Source organism: Prinia subflava, chromosome 2 (assembly GCF_021018805.1).
Source record: "Prinia subflava isolate CZ2003 ecotype Zambia chromosome 2, Cam_Psub_1.2, whole genome shotgun sequence".
NCBI classification, from domain to species: domain Eukaryota; kingdom Metazoa; phylum Chordata; class Aves; order Passeriformes; family Cisticolidae; genus Prinia; species Prinia subflava.
The window spans coordinates 28,904,608-28,925,549 of NC_086248.1; the positions used below are offsets into that span (position 1 = coordinate 28,904,608).

The 20,942-nt window shown below is 37.4% G+C and overlaps 1 protein-coding gene across 1 annotated transcript in view; it reads right to left on the minus strand.

Annotated features, from left to right (window-relative positions):
- LMBRD1 (LMBR1 domain containing 1) overlaps positions 1-20,942 on the minus strand; it is a 67,311-nt gene that overhangs the window by 28,876 nt on the left and 17,493 nt on the right. The window contains exons 6-7 of the mRNA XM_063389430.1: positions 17,128-17,216; positions 13,118-13,191 (exon numbers count right to left, since the gene is read on the minus strand). Coding sequence (XP_063245500.1) covers positions 13,118-13,191; positions 17,128-17,216 — 163 coding nt within the window. The remainder of the gene's footprint in view (positions 1-13,117; positions 13,192-17,127; positions 17,217-20,942) is intronic.

A 20,942-nucleotide genomic window follows, 5' to 3' on the forward strand; every position in this document is an offset into this window, starting at 1 on the left:
TGGTGAGGGGTTTGGAACGTAAGTCCTATGAGGAGCATCTGAGGGAGCTGGGGTTGTTCTGCCTGGAAAAAAAGACTCGGGAGACCTTTTCCCTCTCCACAACTCCCTGAAAGGAGGCTGCAGCCAGGTGGGGGTTGGTCTCCCAGGCCACCAGTGACAGGACAAGAGGACAGAGTCTTAAGCTGCACCAGGAGAGGTTTAGGCTGGACATAAAGGAAGAAGTTCCTCCCAGAAAGGGTGACTGGGCATTGGAATGGTCTGCCCAGGGAGGTGCTGGAGTGACCATCCCTGAAGATGTTAAGGAAAGACTTGGATATGGCACTTGTTGCTATGGTCTAGTTGACAAGGTGGTGTTAGGTCATAGGTTAGACTTGAACACACAGGTCTTCTCCAATCTAGCTGATTCTGTAAAAAGCACTCTCCCATAAATCCCCTCTCTAGGCCAAACAAAAAATTTCTTCAGCTTTTATGTATGGGTTGCTCTCTGTAACTTTGTAATCATGTCCACAAGCCTTCAGTGAAGCCTCTATAGTTTATGTGTTTCATGAACTAGGGGACCAAAACCAGACAGGATTTCCAGGTATGGCTTTGGAAGTGCCAAGTACAATGAAAATGTCTACTCTCTCACTGAGGCAAGCCCTGGACACTGCTTGTATTTCTCCTGCAAGGCACACTGCTGCATTATGCTCAGCTGGCTGCCCACCAGGACTTCCAGGTCATGTCCAGCAGAACCATCTCCCAGCTGATCAGACCTAAGCTCTGAGACCTGATGCTTGGAATTAACTCATCGCAAGAAACTACCTTAACATCCACTAAACCTTACGTCATTCTTGTTGGTCCCATTTTCCCATCTGTCAATGTCTGTACAGTGGGCCTTTGTTCTGTTTTATCTACTTCTCCCAGTCTGGCATATTTCTCAAACTATATGATTACTCAACCCCATCATCCAAATAATTTATGAGGATTAATAATATTGGGCCCATCCTGACCCCAAAGAGCTCACTCAGGTCAGCTAGTAGCATAACAGAATTTAGGGGACATGTGAACACCATACAACATTATAAACTAGAGTGCAGGTTGTAATTTATCTGAGGTCTCTCTCCGGAACCCAAAACATTTCTAGCCATTGCCAGTGTGCAGAAACACATAAGATTACCATGACAATGTCCCTAACCAATTTTGCAAGCTTGAGTTCAGAAGTAATTAGATTTTAACATCTGAGGTTTCCACTTGTTCTTCAAATAGCTAACATACCAAGTATTTACTCTATTAAACAGTTAAGAAATAAAATCCAGGGCTTTAAAGCTTAGTGTAAGTTTCTACAAAGAAGAATACAACTCTCGAAGTGATGTATTGTTTGGCTGTTTCTGAAAATGTGAACTACATACTTCAACATCAAGCTTGCTCTAGTGATTCTAGTGATAAAGGCTGTCTAAGGTCCTTCCCTGAATACAGAAGATGCTAATAGGAAGATGATTATGCAAGTAAGGCTCCCATCATCAGTGCGAGAAAAGAACACATTGGTTCTTGAAGATGACAAAATTTAGAATGAAGGACAAAGAAATGAGTCATCTCAAGTGATGTGTCACAGGTCTGAACAGAAGCTGTATTAGCTCATTTTAAGGGCTGCATTTTCCTTTAGGCTGATACAGAAGTTCAAGGCTGCCCTGGACAAAGTTCTAATCCTCTGGGTTACTACAAGTGCTAAATTATTCAGAGGCTATTATTTTAGGCATCTGCAACTTAAATTGCAAATAATGTATTGAGAATAGCAAAGGAAAATACACCAAAGATGTACACTACAGCCAAGAAAGGGCTTAGTCCTGAAACAAACTGTGGGCTCAAAGTTTGGAATACAAATCAAAAAATATCAAAAGAGCTTTTAAAGCAGTTAACACAAGTTAATTTATGTACGTGAATTTATATAAAACAAGGAATTAATTCTTGACATATTTATACCACTGAAGCAACAGATTCCAGGACTTATTTTTAGACAATTTTTTGTCTTGTTAAGTCAAATAAGAGACACTGTACCAAAGAGTAAAACCAGACATCCAAATGTGGTAGTCAATTACAGTATACATGCAGTTTTGTAACATATGTTCTTCAAAATGAACTGAGTCTGGAACTTAGCACTAACTGTTCAGGCTGGTATCTGGTAACACATGTTGCAAGGATAGGTCTCTAAGGTCTCAGGCTCTATCTCTGCTCTTACTTGGATGCTAGATCAGCTTCACTGAAACCACATTTTAAGTAAAAAAAACCCCTAAATTTATAGTTAAATCAACTTATTTTAGAGACATCTCCCCTCTCCTGAATCACCACAAGTGCTCAACACAAGACATCATCACTATCATTTAGCTTAAGGGCTGGAAAGCCAAATCCTAAGGGCTCCCTACCTATTAACTACAAGTTAGAGGCATCATCCATGAGCAGCTGTCTTCTTCTCATTTGAGTTTCTGTCCACAGGTATCGCTAGATGAATGAAGTTTGTACTTACAGACTTTTTGAAGCAGAAGGCCTTCTACACTGAAGGATAAGGGCAAAAAACACAGAACAACTTACTGCAACAGAAAGTCCAGCTTCCCAGCCCTATTAGAACAGTCTAAACAAAACTTTTGAGTCTTATTTGTTGCTCATGGAGGTGGTAGTTCAGTCTGAGACAGTAATTTGAAAATAAATCCATCTAAAGCAGGAGCCTGCAACTCTCATGAATGCAACAAATAGATCAGTATCTTTATGCAGTATCAGCTGGCACTGTAAAAGCAGTGAGAAGCATGCTCTACCTTTTCTCTGAGCATGCCACCGAGCCCAAATAAACTCCAGACAGAGCATTAAATACCTTATAAGAAATCACATGAGCATTGCATCTAATTTGCTTCATCTCTACTTCTCCCATGTCCCATTCCTTCTCATCCTGCAGCAGATTCAGCCACTCTTGTGTCATTCACAGTTAAAATTTTAGAAGGAAGAGTTGCTGTTCTGATTCTTAGTCTTTTGCAGACTCAGCATGTTGCACTTCAGACTTGCCAAACCCACATAACCTATGGTCAGATAAGGGAACTCTTATTGGTTGCCTGCTATGCTAATCATAGTCACTCAGAAACAGAAAGCAGAACTTTTAAGTGAAGTTGCAACAAGTTGAAAATCACGTTTTACTGAAGTTGCTGCAGCAAGCAACTACTTCAGGGATAAATTCTTGAGTATTAAAAAGATCCAGAAAGGTTTTTACTGGAAACCATAACCTTTAGTGTAAGATTTCTAAATTGCGCAAACTATGAAAAAGTTTCACCTAAAGGGAGTATTAAGGTGGGAACACCTAATCATCAATCACATCAGCCATAAGCACATAGATCAGCTGAGAGGAAGACAGCAAATCACATTAAAATTAATATAGTAGATTACTTCAAAATAGAGCTAAATGACTTAAAGCTGAACACCTACCACAAAAAGCCTGAAGCCATCAGGCATTATAATTTAACAGGAAGCTGATTATGTTTCATTTTCTAATCTGCTATGTTCAGCTAACAAGATATGGCCAAATGATTATCTGTGGGCCAAACAGGTTAGAGATCAAACAGAACAAGTACATTTTTTCTCATCAGCTTGGTGCACAACCAGAAGCAAAAATGAAGACTAGTTAACAACTTTTTTCTGATTTAAGATATTAAAGAAATAAACTTGTGATTTGAATAAATTATCAAAAAGTACTTCTGTAGCACATCAGTGCTTCCTACTCCATTTATTATTAGGGATCTATATATCATGCAAGCGGCTTTAAAGTGGTTGTCACTGATGTTTTTAAAAGATGTGTATCTAGTCTTGGGCAAGTGTACAAATAAATATTGACAAGTATTTCTTGCACAGCAGTGCCCTCTAGCGAAGTCACATTAAAAAAGCCAAATTAGAAAGAGAATTCTTATAACCACTTTATAAGAGACATCAGAAGTGCTCTCAGCTTTAAAGATACAAATATTCAAATTCCTATTTTCTTACAACAGCTTATTTCAATATTTCACTTCAAAGTGTGACCATGGAAGACAAAATGTTCAGTTCTACCAACTAGACTTCAAGTTAGATTCAAGTTAGAAACAGCTGAACTATTTTAATATATGCAGTACTTAAGAAATACAGTCAAGTATGAGCTAATTTTCTTCAACACAAATGTACCAATTAAAAAAGCCCTCAATTTAAAGAATTATTTCAGTATAAAAGATAATTTTATATACTATCAGCCTAATTAGCTTTTTATTTGAATTATGCTAACCATGAGGGAAGTCACAGGATACATTTTACCTTTCACAACAATTCACACAATTCAGTTGCTTATATTGAACAGTTTCACATGGATACAAGGCTTGTCAGCATTGCTTATGACTGAGGATGTTGGTCAGTCCAATTGAACGGCCTCAAGAGTTGCATTTTCAGGTGTTACACCAACACAAGCAACAGAGTTTGTGTTAGAGGAACTACGACTCCACCTTGATTGAAATTGTACCTTCTCTGTGCAGCTTGACTGCACAGTTCTCCTGAAAAGTAATCTGACCCTACAAGGACTCATCATCTGCTTTTTCCTAGAGCCACGCCTCCATCTCTGACTACCTACTCATACTACTACTCATTCCAAAATAAAAACTGGAAATCAAGAATCTTATTTCCAGAAGAGAATTAACCATGGCAAATAGTGACAGCATTTCATACATCTTCCCTTAAATTATGAGGGGTAAAGGAGAAAGCCTACTAAATGCATCTGAAGATGACAAATTCTGTCATGGCCAGTTGAGTATTTGCTTCCTTTAAAAATCTCACACCATACAGCTTCAAAAATCATTCAGTGTGTTACCTGATAAAATTTTTCACGGGAAGTTTTAGTATCCAATCTTAAGTTGCTAAGAGAGCACAACTTCTTGAATAACACTGTTATAAAACATATCAAAGCATGGAACAGATTGACCAAACAGAATAGGTAGGTTCACTATGGCAATTCTTGCATGATCTGCAGTACACAATGTGAATTTTGCCTTGAGCACTTGTTTCTCCATTTCTCTGTTCTTCATCTCTACAGTATCCTGCTATATATTCTCCTTCATTTCTCATAATAATGTTTTCTCTCCACCATACAGATTCAATATTTGTCAATGTTTAAGTGGACAAAAAAACCCCGTCAAGGGTTGTAAGTTACAGAAGCCAAATACAACAGCCTCTACACTATAGCTGTTCTACTACACACTGGTAGTGGAACTTGTGCTTGCTGGACAAAACATCTGTGAAAGAGTTAACTCTGTTTCAGTTACAATACTGACCATAATTATTTTGCCTAGCTGTCTCCTATACTGTTCCATCAGTCTTAGAAAAGCATTAACAACCAAAAGATTAATCTACTTTTCAAGTCAAAAATTTTAAAGTAGAAAGCTATCATTTATCCACCAGTTTAATATCTACAGTTCTTCAACAGTGTAGTAGGTATCAGGCTGTTAAAACAGCCATCAGATTGGTTTGTTATTTTGGTTATTTACTACTTCACAGAGATGCTAATCTAATAAAAGAATTACATTTCTTTACTCTCTCAGAACTGGCATTGAAGTGATTAAATAGTAATGATGATGAATGCTACTAACATCTCAATTTCTCAATTGCTGTTTGACATCTGCTTAAAGAATATCACTGGTGAACGAGTTTCAGGTTAGACAGATTCTAAAAGGTTTTAAGCTCTTTGGTTGTTAATAACGTTAACTGCAGAAATGTCAATCATAATCTGGACAAAAATTAGGTGTGAAAAGGTCATCACATTTGTGAGTAGACAAGCTGTGCTTTCCAACATTTCCTCTTTCAGGATGGAGAAAAAAAAAGCATTTTATAGTTCCATAAGAAATCAAATAATGTTTATTAAATGTTTGGAAAAATTACAAAGCCAATTATAATCATCCTTCAAGGACATGCTAAATGAGATGCACAAGATCACTCAAAAATTAATCTGCCTATCATTGTATGATTAACTCATTATTCTGTCTTGAATTCAAATAGCAATCTGGAGCTGACAACGACTATTGTTCAATACCTAAGGCCATGTAGAACCATTTCAATGCAAAACACATTAATGAAAGAATAGATGCAAACTACATCATCTGTGAAACTGTTTCAAACTCTCCCCCAGCCAAAACCAGCATAGCACTGCAGGCCTAATTTATCATTTTGTTACTATTCCATATTTATAGACATAGAAAGCTGTCAGTATAAATCATCAAGGTCATGGATTTGCAGAGCCCCCCTGAAGATGACCTGTCCGCATGTCTTACAAAACAATTTTAAGTATCAAGCATTGTACTTCAGTACATTACATACTGCCAAAAAAGCAGACTTTGTGATAAAGCTTGGAAACAGAATAGCAACTATCAATTAGGGATTATGCTGAGAATTGAGACATATCAAGACACAGGTCTAAATGTTGTTCATTTAAACATTGTATGCACTTGACAAAATGAAATCTGTGTTTATGCTCCTGCCAATAATATTATGTATCAAGTGAACATTTGTAGACTTCATCTACATTATTCACCTAAAAATTTTATTATTTCCCCTTAAAAAGTTAAAAATTTAGCATACACATCTTTCCTAGTTGCATCTTTCTTGTCCCTTCCTGGTCTTCCAAACTGTCAAGTAAAATCAAGAAAAGAGTATTTTTTGGTGTATTTGGCAAGGAAATGCAAAATGAAGTTTTAGTATTATATAGTAAAAAAACATGCTAAAAATAACAGCTCAATGTCAGTCAAAAGAAACATAACTGCAGCTTTTATATTGTTACATCCATTTACAGAAGGAAGCAATTTCACTTTTTGTCCAACCAAGCTGCATAGTTATGAAATTATGGAAAAAGAAATTTGTATTACTTAGATTAAGAATAGGTATTAAAAGTTTGGTTGTTCCCCTACTCTGAATTGGCAGTCTCCCTTTCACCTACCCAATGAGCTTCTGAAAATTGCCACCTATCAAAGTACTTGAAAGTTATTATTATCTTTTGACACAGAATAGTCTTGCATGAGCTAGCAGCTATTAAAACATAACTCATTTTCTAACATTGTACAGTTTTTTCAACAAAGTGCCCACTGTACCTTTTTAAACACTAGTTGTACTGAGGTGAATACATCATAGTAAGAATCTCCAATAAATATTTTCTTCTATTTATTTTTCCACAAATTAACAGCTGTGATGGAATAATTAGTTGTCCAAAATGTGCTAAATAAGGTTGTAACCATAAAACCAGTATTGTGGAAAAAATTAATCCAATAAAGAAACAATCTTATTGTCAATCACTGTCACCTCAACTGTTCCATAGGCTAGACCCAAGCTTAAAGTGAAGACACCTCACACCATGACGTACAACACAGTGTAACCCACTGTAAACCCTGCAGATCCACACAGGTGAACACCTGAGGTTTGGAGGGACCCTAGAGGTCGTCTGGTCCAACACCTCTGCCCAAGTAGGGTCCCCTAGAGCTGCTTGTCCAGGACCACATAGATACGGCTCTGAATATTTCCAAGGAAGAGACTCCACAATCTCTCTAAGCAACCTGTGCCAGTGATCAGTCACCTTCACAGTGTTTCAGCTTGTGCCCTCTGCCTCTGGTTCCACTCCTAGGTACCAGTGTGAACCAGAAGTCATGCTGTTGAAAAACATCCTGCTTGACCTCAATTGATTTTTGGTTTCTTTGGTCCTAACCTATATGCTTGCTAGAGTCCAAGCTTTTGGGAAATTTAGACAATTCAGTTCTGTGCCCACACCTTAAAAAAGCAAGTACCTTAGGAAGAACAACTGTTCATTGGAATGACCATAATATTAAAAAAAAAAACCCACCAAAGCTAAAAAAGTGAAAGTTTATAGGGCAAATGTAAGGAAAGCAATTTGAGGATTTACTGCTATGGACTTTTTAATAAAGTGAGATACTTCTCAAATATAACAAAGATGCTTTAGATTAGCCTTACACATTACTGCCCAAATGTCTAGCCTGATGCTTGATACCTCTGATCTTGCTTTGCAATCAAGAGTTAGAGAAACTCTGTTTTTCCTGTAGAATGCCAACACTACTAAAAAAACGTCCCGACTCAAAAACCACACAGCTCACAGCCAGACATCTTTATAGCCCAGAGAAGACACTGTTGCCACATTCTGCAGGACTGTCCCAAGTATCACCACACAGAAAACTAAACAGATATGTTCCATTTCAACTGTGGAGTTAAAATCCTCTAAATACTCCTTTATCATCTTCCTTGCATATAATCTTCTCATTTGAATTACATGGTGTTAAGAAATACCATAAAACATTTAATTTGCTCCTTTATTCAAATATTAGCTCTTGACTCCTGAAGATATATCCCAGCAAACATGGAACTTGAATTAAAATCTAATTCTTATAATAATTACTGCTTTTTAGTAGGTAACAAAAGCATACAAAAAAGTTATCAATGAAAGTAGTTGTGAGTTTTCTCACTGACCTTTTCTTGGAAAAGCAACTTTTGCATTAACTCCTTAGGCTGGTAATTTCCATGCTAATATCCCCCCGCTCCCAGTGATTTATCTTAAGGGATGAGATGCTTTCAGGATCAGTATTTATTACTAATAATTCCCAAAGCTTTTAACGAATATTTCGCAGAAATTGAGGAGATCAGGAGCTCTTCATACCAAAGAAGTTTTATTTCTTTGCCAATTTCAGTTTTAACAGTGTATTTCATCCTACCCCATTCAGATGCTTGGGAAAAGCTCACAACTCAAAAGCAAAACTCGGCATTTTTCCTCAAATGGCAAGAAAAGTTCTTCTCTGCATGTATCACTAGATCAAATTTACTGTGATTTTGATGTTTGATGCCATAGAAAATGGAACCCAGCAATCTAATATAATAACAACCCCACTGACCTGTAGTGTTGCCTACATATCTATCATAGTCAGTAACACAAGTGCTCAGTTGTTCACAACCCTGGGTCCAGCAGGATGCTTCAATTTGTGCTGTCCCTCAACTGTCACCTTCACCCCCCAAATCAAACATATCAAATGCCACAAACCAGTACAATCTGGTAAGAATTCCGTTCTTTGCTGCGTTAACAGCTCACCATGTACTTCTGAGTGATATATTTAACAAATCAGGGCATTGAGAGGCCCCGAACACTGGACTGATCCTTAAAAAACAGGTTTTAACTAGATTAGTCCTTGGGGTAAATTTGTTAGTTCCATAATTTAAACTGTAGCCATTTACAATCTCAGTAACACCACCTTGATGTATCCCTCCTCCTGTGGAAGCAGGAGGATCTGCTTTCATAAAGGAAGCCTACAAGTACACATATGCTCAAGCGAGCTTTTCCTCTCTACTTCTACTCAAATTCAAGGCTACCTGCTGACAGGGCCAAAGCACTTCCCCGCCAACTTCTCACAGTATTGTGTATTACCACAACACAGAAATTCAATTTTAGAGCAACCATAATCCAATTCTTCATGCTGAAGGTCACACAAAGCAGTACCACTAACATACGTTTAACTAATTGTAGAATGGATAAATTGCACTGCCAGGGACTTTAATAAAATCACTTGATTCATCTTTTTCACGGTTTCTTCTATAAATAACATTTTAAGATTATATCAGTCAACTGCAGTCACAGTATTCCTATTTATATTTAGTGTTTTCTGTTATAGTAGGCATTCAATGCAAAGCTATTTTTAATTAGGTATGAAGGGATTTGCTAACATATTACTTATTACAATACAACCTTTATTAGATAAGCTTAGCATAGATTTTTTTTCTTTACTGTGAATGAGTACACAGAAGACTATATATACCTGTTCCTAGTCTCCCTTTAACAATATAGTAGCAACTCTAGCACTGAAACAGGCTGAGGATATGCAGAAGTGAGGGGAAAACCAAAAGATTTCAGTTATATCTATACTACAAATCCTCAACTCTTCACTGACCACAGATCTGGGATCACTTCTGTCCAGAGACACAGGAACTCATACACATGGTATCCTCGCCTATTCTTTTTTCCATCATCTACTAAGCATTTGTGGAAAATTTTGAAATAAGCATCTTTGTTCTAGAGTTCACTCTTACATAACAATATTCTCTTTCTGTGCTTAAAAACAACTAACACAAGTGATCAAAGGGTAGTTTGATGACTAAGCACAAAGATCTCCCACCTTTTGAAACTGGGATAAACAATTCGATAGGCAGTAGAAGACTGCCTGAAAAACACAGGTGCCTGACTACTTACTTGTGAGATGTCCAAAGTCAGCAGCAAGCATTACAAACAATGAACTACAGACTTATCTGTGCACTCCTGTCTGTCTCATCTAGAGGTGTTTTTTTTTTTTCCTTATACAAGGCTAATACAGAAAAAAACACCCCTACCCCACAACACAATGACATAAAAACTACCAAGTTACTCCTTCCAGAATCACATTCTCCTCCTCTGAAGTACAGTGAGTGGAGTAATCCAAACTGGCAAAGACAGAAAGCACTCTGAGCCAACACTCCTTGAGGTTTAGGGAAGTACAACAGGCCAGAAACTTCTCATTACTGAAGCAATTTTATACCACTGGGACAAGTCCAGCCCATGCTGTTGCAGGTAGAAATAGCTTAAATATGGAAGCCTAACCATCACTGCTGGTGGGAAAGTTGTTATGAAAGCTCTAGAGCATAAAGAAAACACTCTTCCAACTTTGAGAATAGACCTTCTAATAAGTGTTTTTCACTGGCTGTGACACATTTGTATCTCAAAGCCAGCTCGTATTATCAAAGCCAGCTCACTGTCTCAGCATAAGATTCTACAACTGCCTGCAACCAATGACAAAAAGCTCACATCAGAGGTAGATAACAACCCACTCCTGTGTGAGCTCATGCTCAAAACTTCTGTAAAATAGCTCCTCCATTTCTCCCACTCTCCCTTAACACCTGCTGTAAAACAGAACAAATAGTTCCAGAAGGATGAAATACTGCAGTTAAAAAAAATAGAAAATCAATCTCACACTCCAGGCATTTGCATAGACCGCTCAGTTGAAGTTTACAAAGCAACAAATTAGCCCCAAAGTCTTAGTAATTAAGGCATTCAGATAAGAGTTAGTTCTCATGCTTGATGTTCCACTTCATTTATCACTCAACAATATTGAAGATTTATTTATTGTCTTCATCTGAGAAAACCCAGACAACACAAAACACTGAAGTTATTGAACACGGATTTCCAGGTTCCACAAATTTCCAGTTTCAGCTAGTGTTGAGGACAGAAGCATACTGTGATACTCAGCTAACAGTGGCTACAACCCGCCTTGGTTCAAAAATAAGTAGGCAATAACACTGGAAGTAAGAAATATTAGCAGTAAATTGAAAAACTTCCAAGAATCATACAATCATTAAGGTTGGAAAAGAACTCCAAGATCATCAAGCTCAACTCTTGACAGAATACCACCATGCTCACTATACTATATCACAAAGCACCACATCCGCTGAGATTTTTGTTCTAAATTGTTTACATTTCAGTCAGGAATAAAGTTGCTTTATTTTCACAATCTCACATTTTAGATGTTTGCTAACAGTTATAAAAATCATACTTGATTGTTTAAACAAAACACTGATGATATTTTCCCAGCTAATGAGATTTTTCTTTTGTTAGTCTCATGGCTGAAAGAACACTATATGTGCTCCTCAGCAATGTAATTTAGTTGAACAAGAAAATAATCTTTTCTTCTATGATTAAGGGAAACTAATTAAAATCTGGCACATTATTACAGGCTAAGTGGAACTCTAGAACTTTTTTGACCAGTGCATGATCCAGATGTCAGCAAGATAGCCTGAATAATTTAATGGTCCGTGTCACTTTAAGAAAAGGCTTAAAGTAATAAAATTTATCATCTTGATCAGGATAAATAAAATTTATCACTTAGTCAATGGGGCTGAGAGTAATTCAGCTCACCTAAGATGTCCACTAGCTGATCCACCCAATTACTCTCCTACACAGACCCTGATGGCCACCTGATGTCAGGGTTCTGACACATGTGCAAACCTGTACTGAACTGCCTTCCATAACTCTGCTGTAACTTACACCAGCTGGAGAGACAGAAAATCATTAGCAATACTTGTTACTCATTTAAGAGTCTAAAGGTAGTATTTCACAAACACCTTATCCCCTTCCCTCTTTGTTAAATCCTTGTTCAAATTTTATACACTTACAGTTTTCCTGAAACAGACACCTCCTGGGGTACCAATGCTTCAAAATAATTTACTGCATAAGCTATTGCTACAAAGGCACTTTAAATCCACTACCAAAGCTACACGGGAACAACTATGTCAGAGCCAGGCTACAAAGGAAAAAAACATTAAGTTCACGTCCTTGCTAATATAAAGATTAAAACCTGTCAGAAAAATAGTAATTTCTCAGAAACTTTAAAGCTTTGTCTGTTATCAGTCAGTCATCTTAAGCTTTTAAGCTCCCTCTTTGTTGCAAAATTTTACTTTGATGACAGAACATGTAGCATTACACACACACTGATGATTAACTGAATGAAGAAACAGAACAGATTGGGAAAGCAAATGACCACATAAACATTAAATGTTGGCCAAAGCTAGAAAGTTAAGAGTTCCTTTTCTTTGTACGTAAAAGCAAGAGTCAAGCAGTTGAATTAACATAACTGTAATCATACTGTTTACAACTGGTTACAGAATGAACCCTTCCAAATCCCTCTCAGAAAGAACTGCAGTACTTTAGCTCTATATCAACTCTAGGTTATGCCACAGTTCAATGAATAAAAAAAGTGCAACATTTAATTCTCTACATCAGGGTGGAGAAATAAAGGCTTAAGAGCAAGGAAAGTTAGTGACTGCATTACAAGTCGTAAGTAATGTGACATCCCCTTGCATAAACACCAAAATTAAGCCTGATCAGTGCTCAGTACTTAAACAATGGTCCTTAAAACTGCAGCAAAAAGTTACAACTTAGAATGAATGTTTCAAACCATGAAAATCCAGAGCTAAAGACACTGCTGAATCTTCTTAGGATGAGAAGTTTTCCACACAGGTATAGCCAGAGATAACCACAAGTATCATGAAGGTAAAAATCTGAAAACTTTGCATAACTACTTACTGTGTAAGTGATAGCTGCCAACATTCCAATCACAGTCAAAGAACTAATGGAAAATGAAAGTGCAGTCAAGCCATCTGCAAAAAATAAAAAAGAAAAGAACCTGTTGAAAATACAGGAGGTGTATAAGAACACTTCTTCTTAAATTAGTTTCCAGAAGAGATTTAAGTTCATGAGAAAGAAGAAAGAGATTAAGACATAATTATTAGTTACCAGTCATAATTCAGATGAAAAATTTACCTAGAAGAGCTTTTTGACCACAGCAGATCTTGATCTCAAATTGCAGGATCCAGGACAGACGCTTGTCTTTATTACAAGCTCACAGAAGTTGCACTCACCCAAATGGCTGAAAAGCCATTAAAACTTGATCCCATAGATGTGCAATACATCCTCAAGACTTATTTCTGACCTCCTCAGGGTGCTGTGGTAACTTACACAACTTTCATGTGCATTCTGGATGGTTCATCTTAGTTTTGTTTGCTATTACCTGATTTCTCCTACCAAAAGCATTAACTAGAATCAGACAAACATGGATCCTTCACCAACCAAAAAAATCCTCAGCTTCACTCTATATATATGTAGACCAACAAAGTGGAAAAAGTTCAGGGGACTACAGTTACAGGAGCTTATAACTCCAGTAACTGAAAGAGATAGTAGAAGAAAAGACTGACCAGAAAAAAGGTATTTAACCCCCTAAAACTTCCTGCATAATTCTTCAGAACAAGTCTTTCCCTAACCTCACCAGGGAAGACATCACAAGTGGTTTTGGTTACTTAGTAACATCAAAACTTATAGAAAATTACAGAAATTAACTTTCAGCAAACAATTTCATGTTTGTGCTCAGTCATAACCAGAGTTTACTGCTCTCCCCCATGTCCTCCTCTCTAGTTAATTTAAGAATTTAGAGTACAGTAACTTTTATTTCTACTCACACAGATATACTGGCCTGTTTCCATTGATTAGCTAGTTTCCATTCTTATTTACCAAACACACCACTAAGCAGTCACAAACTGAGAAATCAGAACTTTTCTCTATGAGAAGCCACACCCCTCTTCTGTCCAACCCCACGGGCCTCCTTCCAAAACCACCAAAAACTAATAGAATAGCACAACCAAATCCAACTTCACTGCTCCAATCTCTCCTTTACTATTTTTGCTAGATAGTATCAAACAACTTACCCAGAGCTAAAAGCAATATACTCCTGTGTTTCAAATACTAGCATTATCTTTAAAACTTACTTTAAAAATACACAAAAAATCCCCAACCCCCCAAAAATAAACCTAACACTATTTTTCCTTCAGTAGTTGTGAAAACTTGAGTTGTTTCTGAAGTTTTTGGGGAAAAAAGAAAGTGACCCTATGTGTAACACATCACACAATATACTAACACTGTATTTAATGATCCTCCTGTACAAGTATTTGAAATTAACCTTTAATATCCATTTTAAAAGTCTGAACTACCCTCAATGGAACATGAAGAAACTAACTGGCTGAAAAATCGGTACTTGTATATCAGAAGTATATTGTCAGGCTTTGCCTCAGTGGATGAGGTTTCATGCCTTTCATAATCCTACAACCAACTATCAAGTGATGATTGGATGTTTGTTCTATGTCTCAAGATCTTTGTATTTCTTGGGCCACTACAGACAAAGGAAAAGGGTAAATTAATATAAAAACAGGACAACAGGTACAAGTAAAGACAACACAAGCATTTTGTCCTTATTTCTCCAGCACCTGGAACGTAAAAAAACCTTTTGCAGAGAGTTGCTGTCGGTGGAGCTGCTCTGTGAAAACACAAGGGCCCCCTGTGTGGGAGTCTTGGGAGATACAGTCTGAAGATAACCCAGCAGCACGCCCCGCCAGTGTGGAAGTCCCATGGCATCCCAGGCTGTATCAACAGCATGGCCATCTATTAAAGGAAGAGACCTCATAGCACAAGCAGTCCTGAGGCCCCTGCCACAGGTTAAGGCTGATAAATTTGAGCAAGTTAAGGGAAGAACTATGTTGGTTGGAAGTTGGAGCACATGCTGTGCAGAGCAGCTGAGGGAGTCAGGCTCATTTGGCCTGGAACAGAGACACGTTTGGAGACACCCAATACAGCCTGTCTGCTCAGCAAAGAGGTGGAGCCCAGGCTCTTCAGTGGTGCATAGCTGTCAAGTGTGAAACAATGGGTGACAGCAAGTATATCCACAACAGGCAGGAGGAGAGCTTTTTCCACAATGAGTTCAGTCTTCAAACTCAAGGGGTTTTGAAGAGCTAGATGATAAAGCCCTGGGCAACCTAGTCTGTTTTCACAGCTTCCTTTTTGGGGCAGATTTGAATAGATGAGATATAGATAGTTCAGATAGAGAAGACCTGAAGTCTTCTCTATCTGAACTATCCTATGAAACTACAAGTCACAAGACAATGCTGATAGAAGACAAAATCAGACTTCCACATCCCAATCCAGCATCTTAATTATTTTATTTTCCTAGAAAGAAACATTGGCTATGCTGTACTTCATAGCAAAGACAGAGCCAAATACTTTGTCACAGTCATGTCAAGGTCAACTGGAAAAATTAGCTTATATCTCAGCTCAACCGTTATCACAACCTGTATAAACAATTTAAGAAGCATTTTTTCCTGTGCTCTCATAATTGTTGCAAAGCACGAGAAACACCAACAAGCAGACAGCCAAAACATTCAATAAGCTATAGATTTGTCCTCCCCATCTCCTACACTCAAAAGCACAGATAACAGCACAGAGAATTATATGATTACAAGACTCTGCAGGGATGTCAAAGCAAACAAGAAGTACTTTGAGTATTTAAGTGGCAAGAGGAAGAAGAGGCAAAATAGGGGCTTGTTGCTGAGTGGGGCAGGGAACCTGGTGAGATAGGACTTTTCCATGATAAGTCTGAGATACTGAGTGCCTTCTTTGCCTTAGTCTTTTATTGAGCAGGCCAGGGAGCTCAGTGAGAAAAGCCAGAAGGAATAAGTACCCTTGGTGGAAGAAGATCAGGTCAGAGAATACTTAAGCAAACAACTGTACATATAAAGTTGATGGGCCCTGAAGGGATTAGTCAGCTCTGTCAGTGTTTGGTGTATGTCATTGCAAGGAACATTTAGTCAGTACAAAACTCATAGAATAATGCAGACTATGACTTGATGAAGGCTTGTATGATTATATCCTAAAACAGTCACACAGAAGTCAATACTCTGATGCATATCAAGAATGAAGCACAAAATAATGGAGTACTTACGCATTGGGATGAATGCTTGTTAGACAACTTCTTAGTTACCCTTTTTTGAATACATTTGAAAAGTGGCATCAAGTCTGTCTTAGCTCACAATTAAAACACTTCCTTCACATCTTTACCCTGAAAACATACCCTAGCTAAGCACATGAACTACATCACCTAAGTGTTAAACACTATTCCATGGAGTTTGGCCTTCTCAAACAGTCCTAGAGTAAAATATAACAAACACAAACACTGATTTTAGAAGAGATCACTACTGTAAGAGCAAAGGGAAGAAGTTGGATCACTCACAGGACTTTCCTGTCTAAATAAAGAGAACCACTCGTCTCATTTTTACAGTGAATAGCAATACTGCATTTCATGAGGTAAATGACTGAAGACTGTATGATACACACTCACCATACTCTGAAAGTCAGTGAACTTCAGCATCCAAGCAGCATTTAACAGCTGAGTTAAGTGGAAGAAAGTATCCTCCTCTCCCCACCATAAATATCAGCAGACACAACACTGGAGCCCTTGCTGTCAAACAGGGACTTGTATTTCAAGTACAGAGAGGAGATGCTGGTAGTGTCTGCTTTCAAGATAGTTCTAATGTTTGCTTTTCTCTGAACAGGAAGAACAGTTTTATTGTAAAGACTTACTGTATGTAAGCAGTCCGAGAAAAGTTAGAAAACTGCCACCAAGGAAGTTAATTACTTTGTTCAGTCAATGAACAAGTGGCAGAGGTTAGTAAAGTAGCAACTCACGCAAAGCTCAGAACAAATCTCAAACTTACGACTACTTCCAAATTCTTCAAACAGGAGCTTCACTTTCTCCCACTCTGTGGAATTCTTCTTGTTGGGAATATCCAAAGGAACAAAAGCACTGTAATACAGAAAAATAAATCTTTCTTACCCTAATTAGTGACAAATAAGAAGAATTCTACTTCCAAATTAAGAAAACAGAAATCCATTCATTCCTGAAGAAAAGACAGTGTTTCACTTTATTCACATTCCCCTCAAATGCTGCATTTAGATCAGCAGAGTACATGTATGTGTGTGTACAATCAGGTCTGAGGTCAATGAACAGGTAATTTTCTATTTACCTGTCCTAAAAGAGGTAAGGACCCTACACTCAGGTATCACTAAAAGAAATATCAATATGATTTACTATCCTGATTTGATTCATATGCAAAGGAGCAAATAAACTTTAAGCATCAATTGAGACAAATTCTCTAATAATATACACTTCTGAAGGCCAAAATAAAATATTTATTTCTCAAACAAGCATTAAAATATAAAGGGACATGTTTAGCTTCCATTATTACAACTAAATACATTTGCTTCATTCCATTCTTCGTTCTGTAGTTGGCCCAGAGAACTGAGCTGCAGAGAAGTTCATTAAGGTTTTTTGTTCTTCCAGTAAGCAGACTACCAAAGAATGCCCAGAGAACAATGACAGGTAAAACAGTCCCCTAGCTGAAAGCTTCCTGTTGTGACGCTCACCATCTAAAATCAACTAATAACTCTTCAGCACCTCTACAGACAAAACAGCTGAGTTTATAACAGCTGGAAAAACAGTACCTCCATACCAAAAACCCACTGAAACCATAGCTTTGAGACATGAAATGGAATGTCTAGAAGTCACAAGGAAGACAGATTTTAAGGGAAATACTTTAGGCAAAGAATGAAAGAACTCAAACCAAAGTCCATAAAGAATGTTCACAAGTATCATTTGGACTTGTATGACAAAGACTACATAATTAGATCCCTTCTTGAAGTCCCAAACAAATATGTATATTCCAGAAGCAGTCTCAAACTCAAGAACAAAACATATGCTTTTGTTTCAAAGCTTAGGGCTAAACCAACTGGATGCACATATAATCATCACATCAAAACCAAACTGATACTCTACCAAAAAAAAAAAAAAAGTTGACATTTTAAAAGTCGATACTTTAATTTCAAAAGAATGCTTCTTGACTATGCAAGAGGCAGATTGTGGGCTAGTATTTGCTTAAGCTGATGCATGCATGTTGACTTAGTTAGCTCTTCTATCTGCCTTTAGTAGTAGTTCTTTCTGTAAAACATTATCCAGACAAAAAAAAAAGACACAGGTATTAAAACCAAGTTAGGCAACATCTTGACTTACAAAAGATAGAAAGAAATAGCAGGTTTGTTTGCTAAAAATGATCAAAAAAAAGGAGACTCAGAACATAACTAAGCTCAAGTCCTTTTTATTTTAGCACCACTATGGATTTGCCATTTGTAGACCACATGCAGGGAACAAACAAAATGGAAGAACGTTTTAGGATATTTACAGCTTGCTTGCCTTTTTTCCCCCCTGAGAAAAATAGGATGAATTTTTAATTTTTTTTTTTTTTTTTTTTCTTTTCTTTTTTTTTTTTTTTTTTCTTTTCTTTTCTTTTTCTGTGACTACCTACAACCAGCATGCCAGCATGTCAAAGGACACTAATCAGAGCAGGGACTATTGAATACATTATACTCTTCAGTTAGTACTCAGATAAATCTTGACTGAAGGAGATGGACATCTGATTCTGCTCTTGCTCAAGTTCCATGCACCAAAGGCCCCAGAAGGAACACAGAAGTTTTAAACTTAGGAAATGCAAGCAAACAAAACAGCTCAGCTGGGATGTCTGATACTTGGAGTTCTGGACACAAATCAAATTATTAACTGTGGTAATTTTAAGAATAGAAGCAAATTGCTATGCTGTTCAAAACACATCCTGGGTAAATTATGATTAAAATCTTGATCAATATCTAAGCTGCAGAACAAGGAAAGTAAATGCCAGACAAGCAGTTTAAAACTATTCATTCTTGGCAGGGCTAATACACAAGTGTAGATGGGTAAAGTTTATCCTTAAAGAATGTCATTAACTGCCACCCTTATGAAATTATTTTCCAACACACCAGAGTTAGACTCATTTCCTTAAGTGAGTTCTGCTGTGATATAATTTGCATAATTATTTATAGGATAATTAGATATATTCACAGCCTTTTAAGAGCTAACGCTTCTAAAAAATTTAAGGTAACCCATTTAATTCTAAACACTGACAGTCAGGGAAGCATGCATTTTGCAACCAAACATTCATTAGCCTCAAAACCAACCATTTTGTTTCATACTAGACTGTTTTAGTGTGTGTTAATGTAGATTGCAGTATCTTAAGCCCCTTGACAAGCACATGACATTTAGAAAAAGTACAAGGAAAGTATCCAACTGAAGGGAAGGGAAAGCTATGAGAAGTAAAAACTAGTTCTGAGCATCCCAGTATAAATTTGCCCTATACTTTGCTTTTAATAGTACTCTGCATCAAGTTATTTGTGTGCAGAGGATGTGTTACAGACATGCATGTTTTTGCCAGATAACTGTTTTGTAATAGACAAGTAAAGTAAAAGGTGCAAACACTGCTCCTGATAACAACGTGGACAATAACATCCTGCTCACTGAACTGTGTTATCAAGTCAGAAAAACCTCCAAGGTTATGTGGCACAAAACAGATTTGTTTCCCAAAATAGTCACAAGGATCTCTAGTGGAGCAAGGGCAACATCTTAGTAAGAATAAGGCTCAAACTTTTGAGCTTAGTATAGCTTTCATAACTCATTTGAGGACAGCTGACCAGGGAAGAGGCAAGAATCTTCTCATGTAGACCTTTGAAACTATTTATTGACCTGTTTTAATCATATAGATTACCTCCTAAACCAATCAGAACAGAGGCTGTGTGGCTATGAGACACTGGTCATGTAAGCACAGGAAGAAAGACTATTTGTTAGGCACTTAACAGGAAATAATCCAACCCCTCTCACCCTCATAACCTGTGTGCAGGAGCACTCCAGTCCATTAAGTCTAGACACCTAGAGTCAAAACCAGTACATCAAATTCCCATCTATTTTAACACGACTCTGATCCTAACCACCAGTGAGAGAATCCCCCACTACTGCTGCAAGACTGGTCTTCACTACCACATTCAGTTAAATCACTCACACAGAAGCTTCAGCTCCAACATGTTCATCTCTTTCCTGTCACACTGGCCACTCCCTGCCCTTGCTATGACAACAGCTGACAAAGACAGGTAACTTCTTCAGAAAAAGCATTCACATAAACACTGAGACATATGCTACTTAATCTATATATTACTATACTAGAAATAGAGTTCACATTTTTCTTCAGCACAGTCACCTCAGTTGCCTCTAAAATTGAGCCTTTTTCCCCTTGAAGGTAGCCTTGCAGTCTCACTTAAAGGAGAAATACAAGAATTACCTTTTTCTATTTTACTGGGAGAGAGGAAAGAACATGCTTATGGCTACTGAGGATTCAGCTGACACCTACTAGAGACACTACCAAGATTTCTAAACTGGATATGTTATACATCTATCTATACCTATGATGTGAGGTAACTGTCAGAAGCAGCTTCTGCCGGAAATTTTAGTAAAATTTCTAGACAATGATTAAGGTAATTAACTCCTACAATCTCTTGTAAGAGCAAATACCTTACTTTCACTTAAAAGGACAAGAGACTAGACAGAAATATACCTTTAACTTTCATCAAAACTGAAACAGTATTCCACTAAGATGGTATACAACTGGAAGCATAA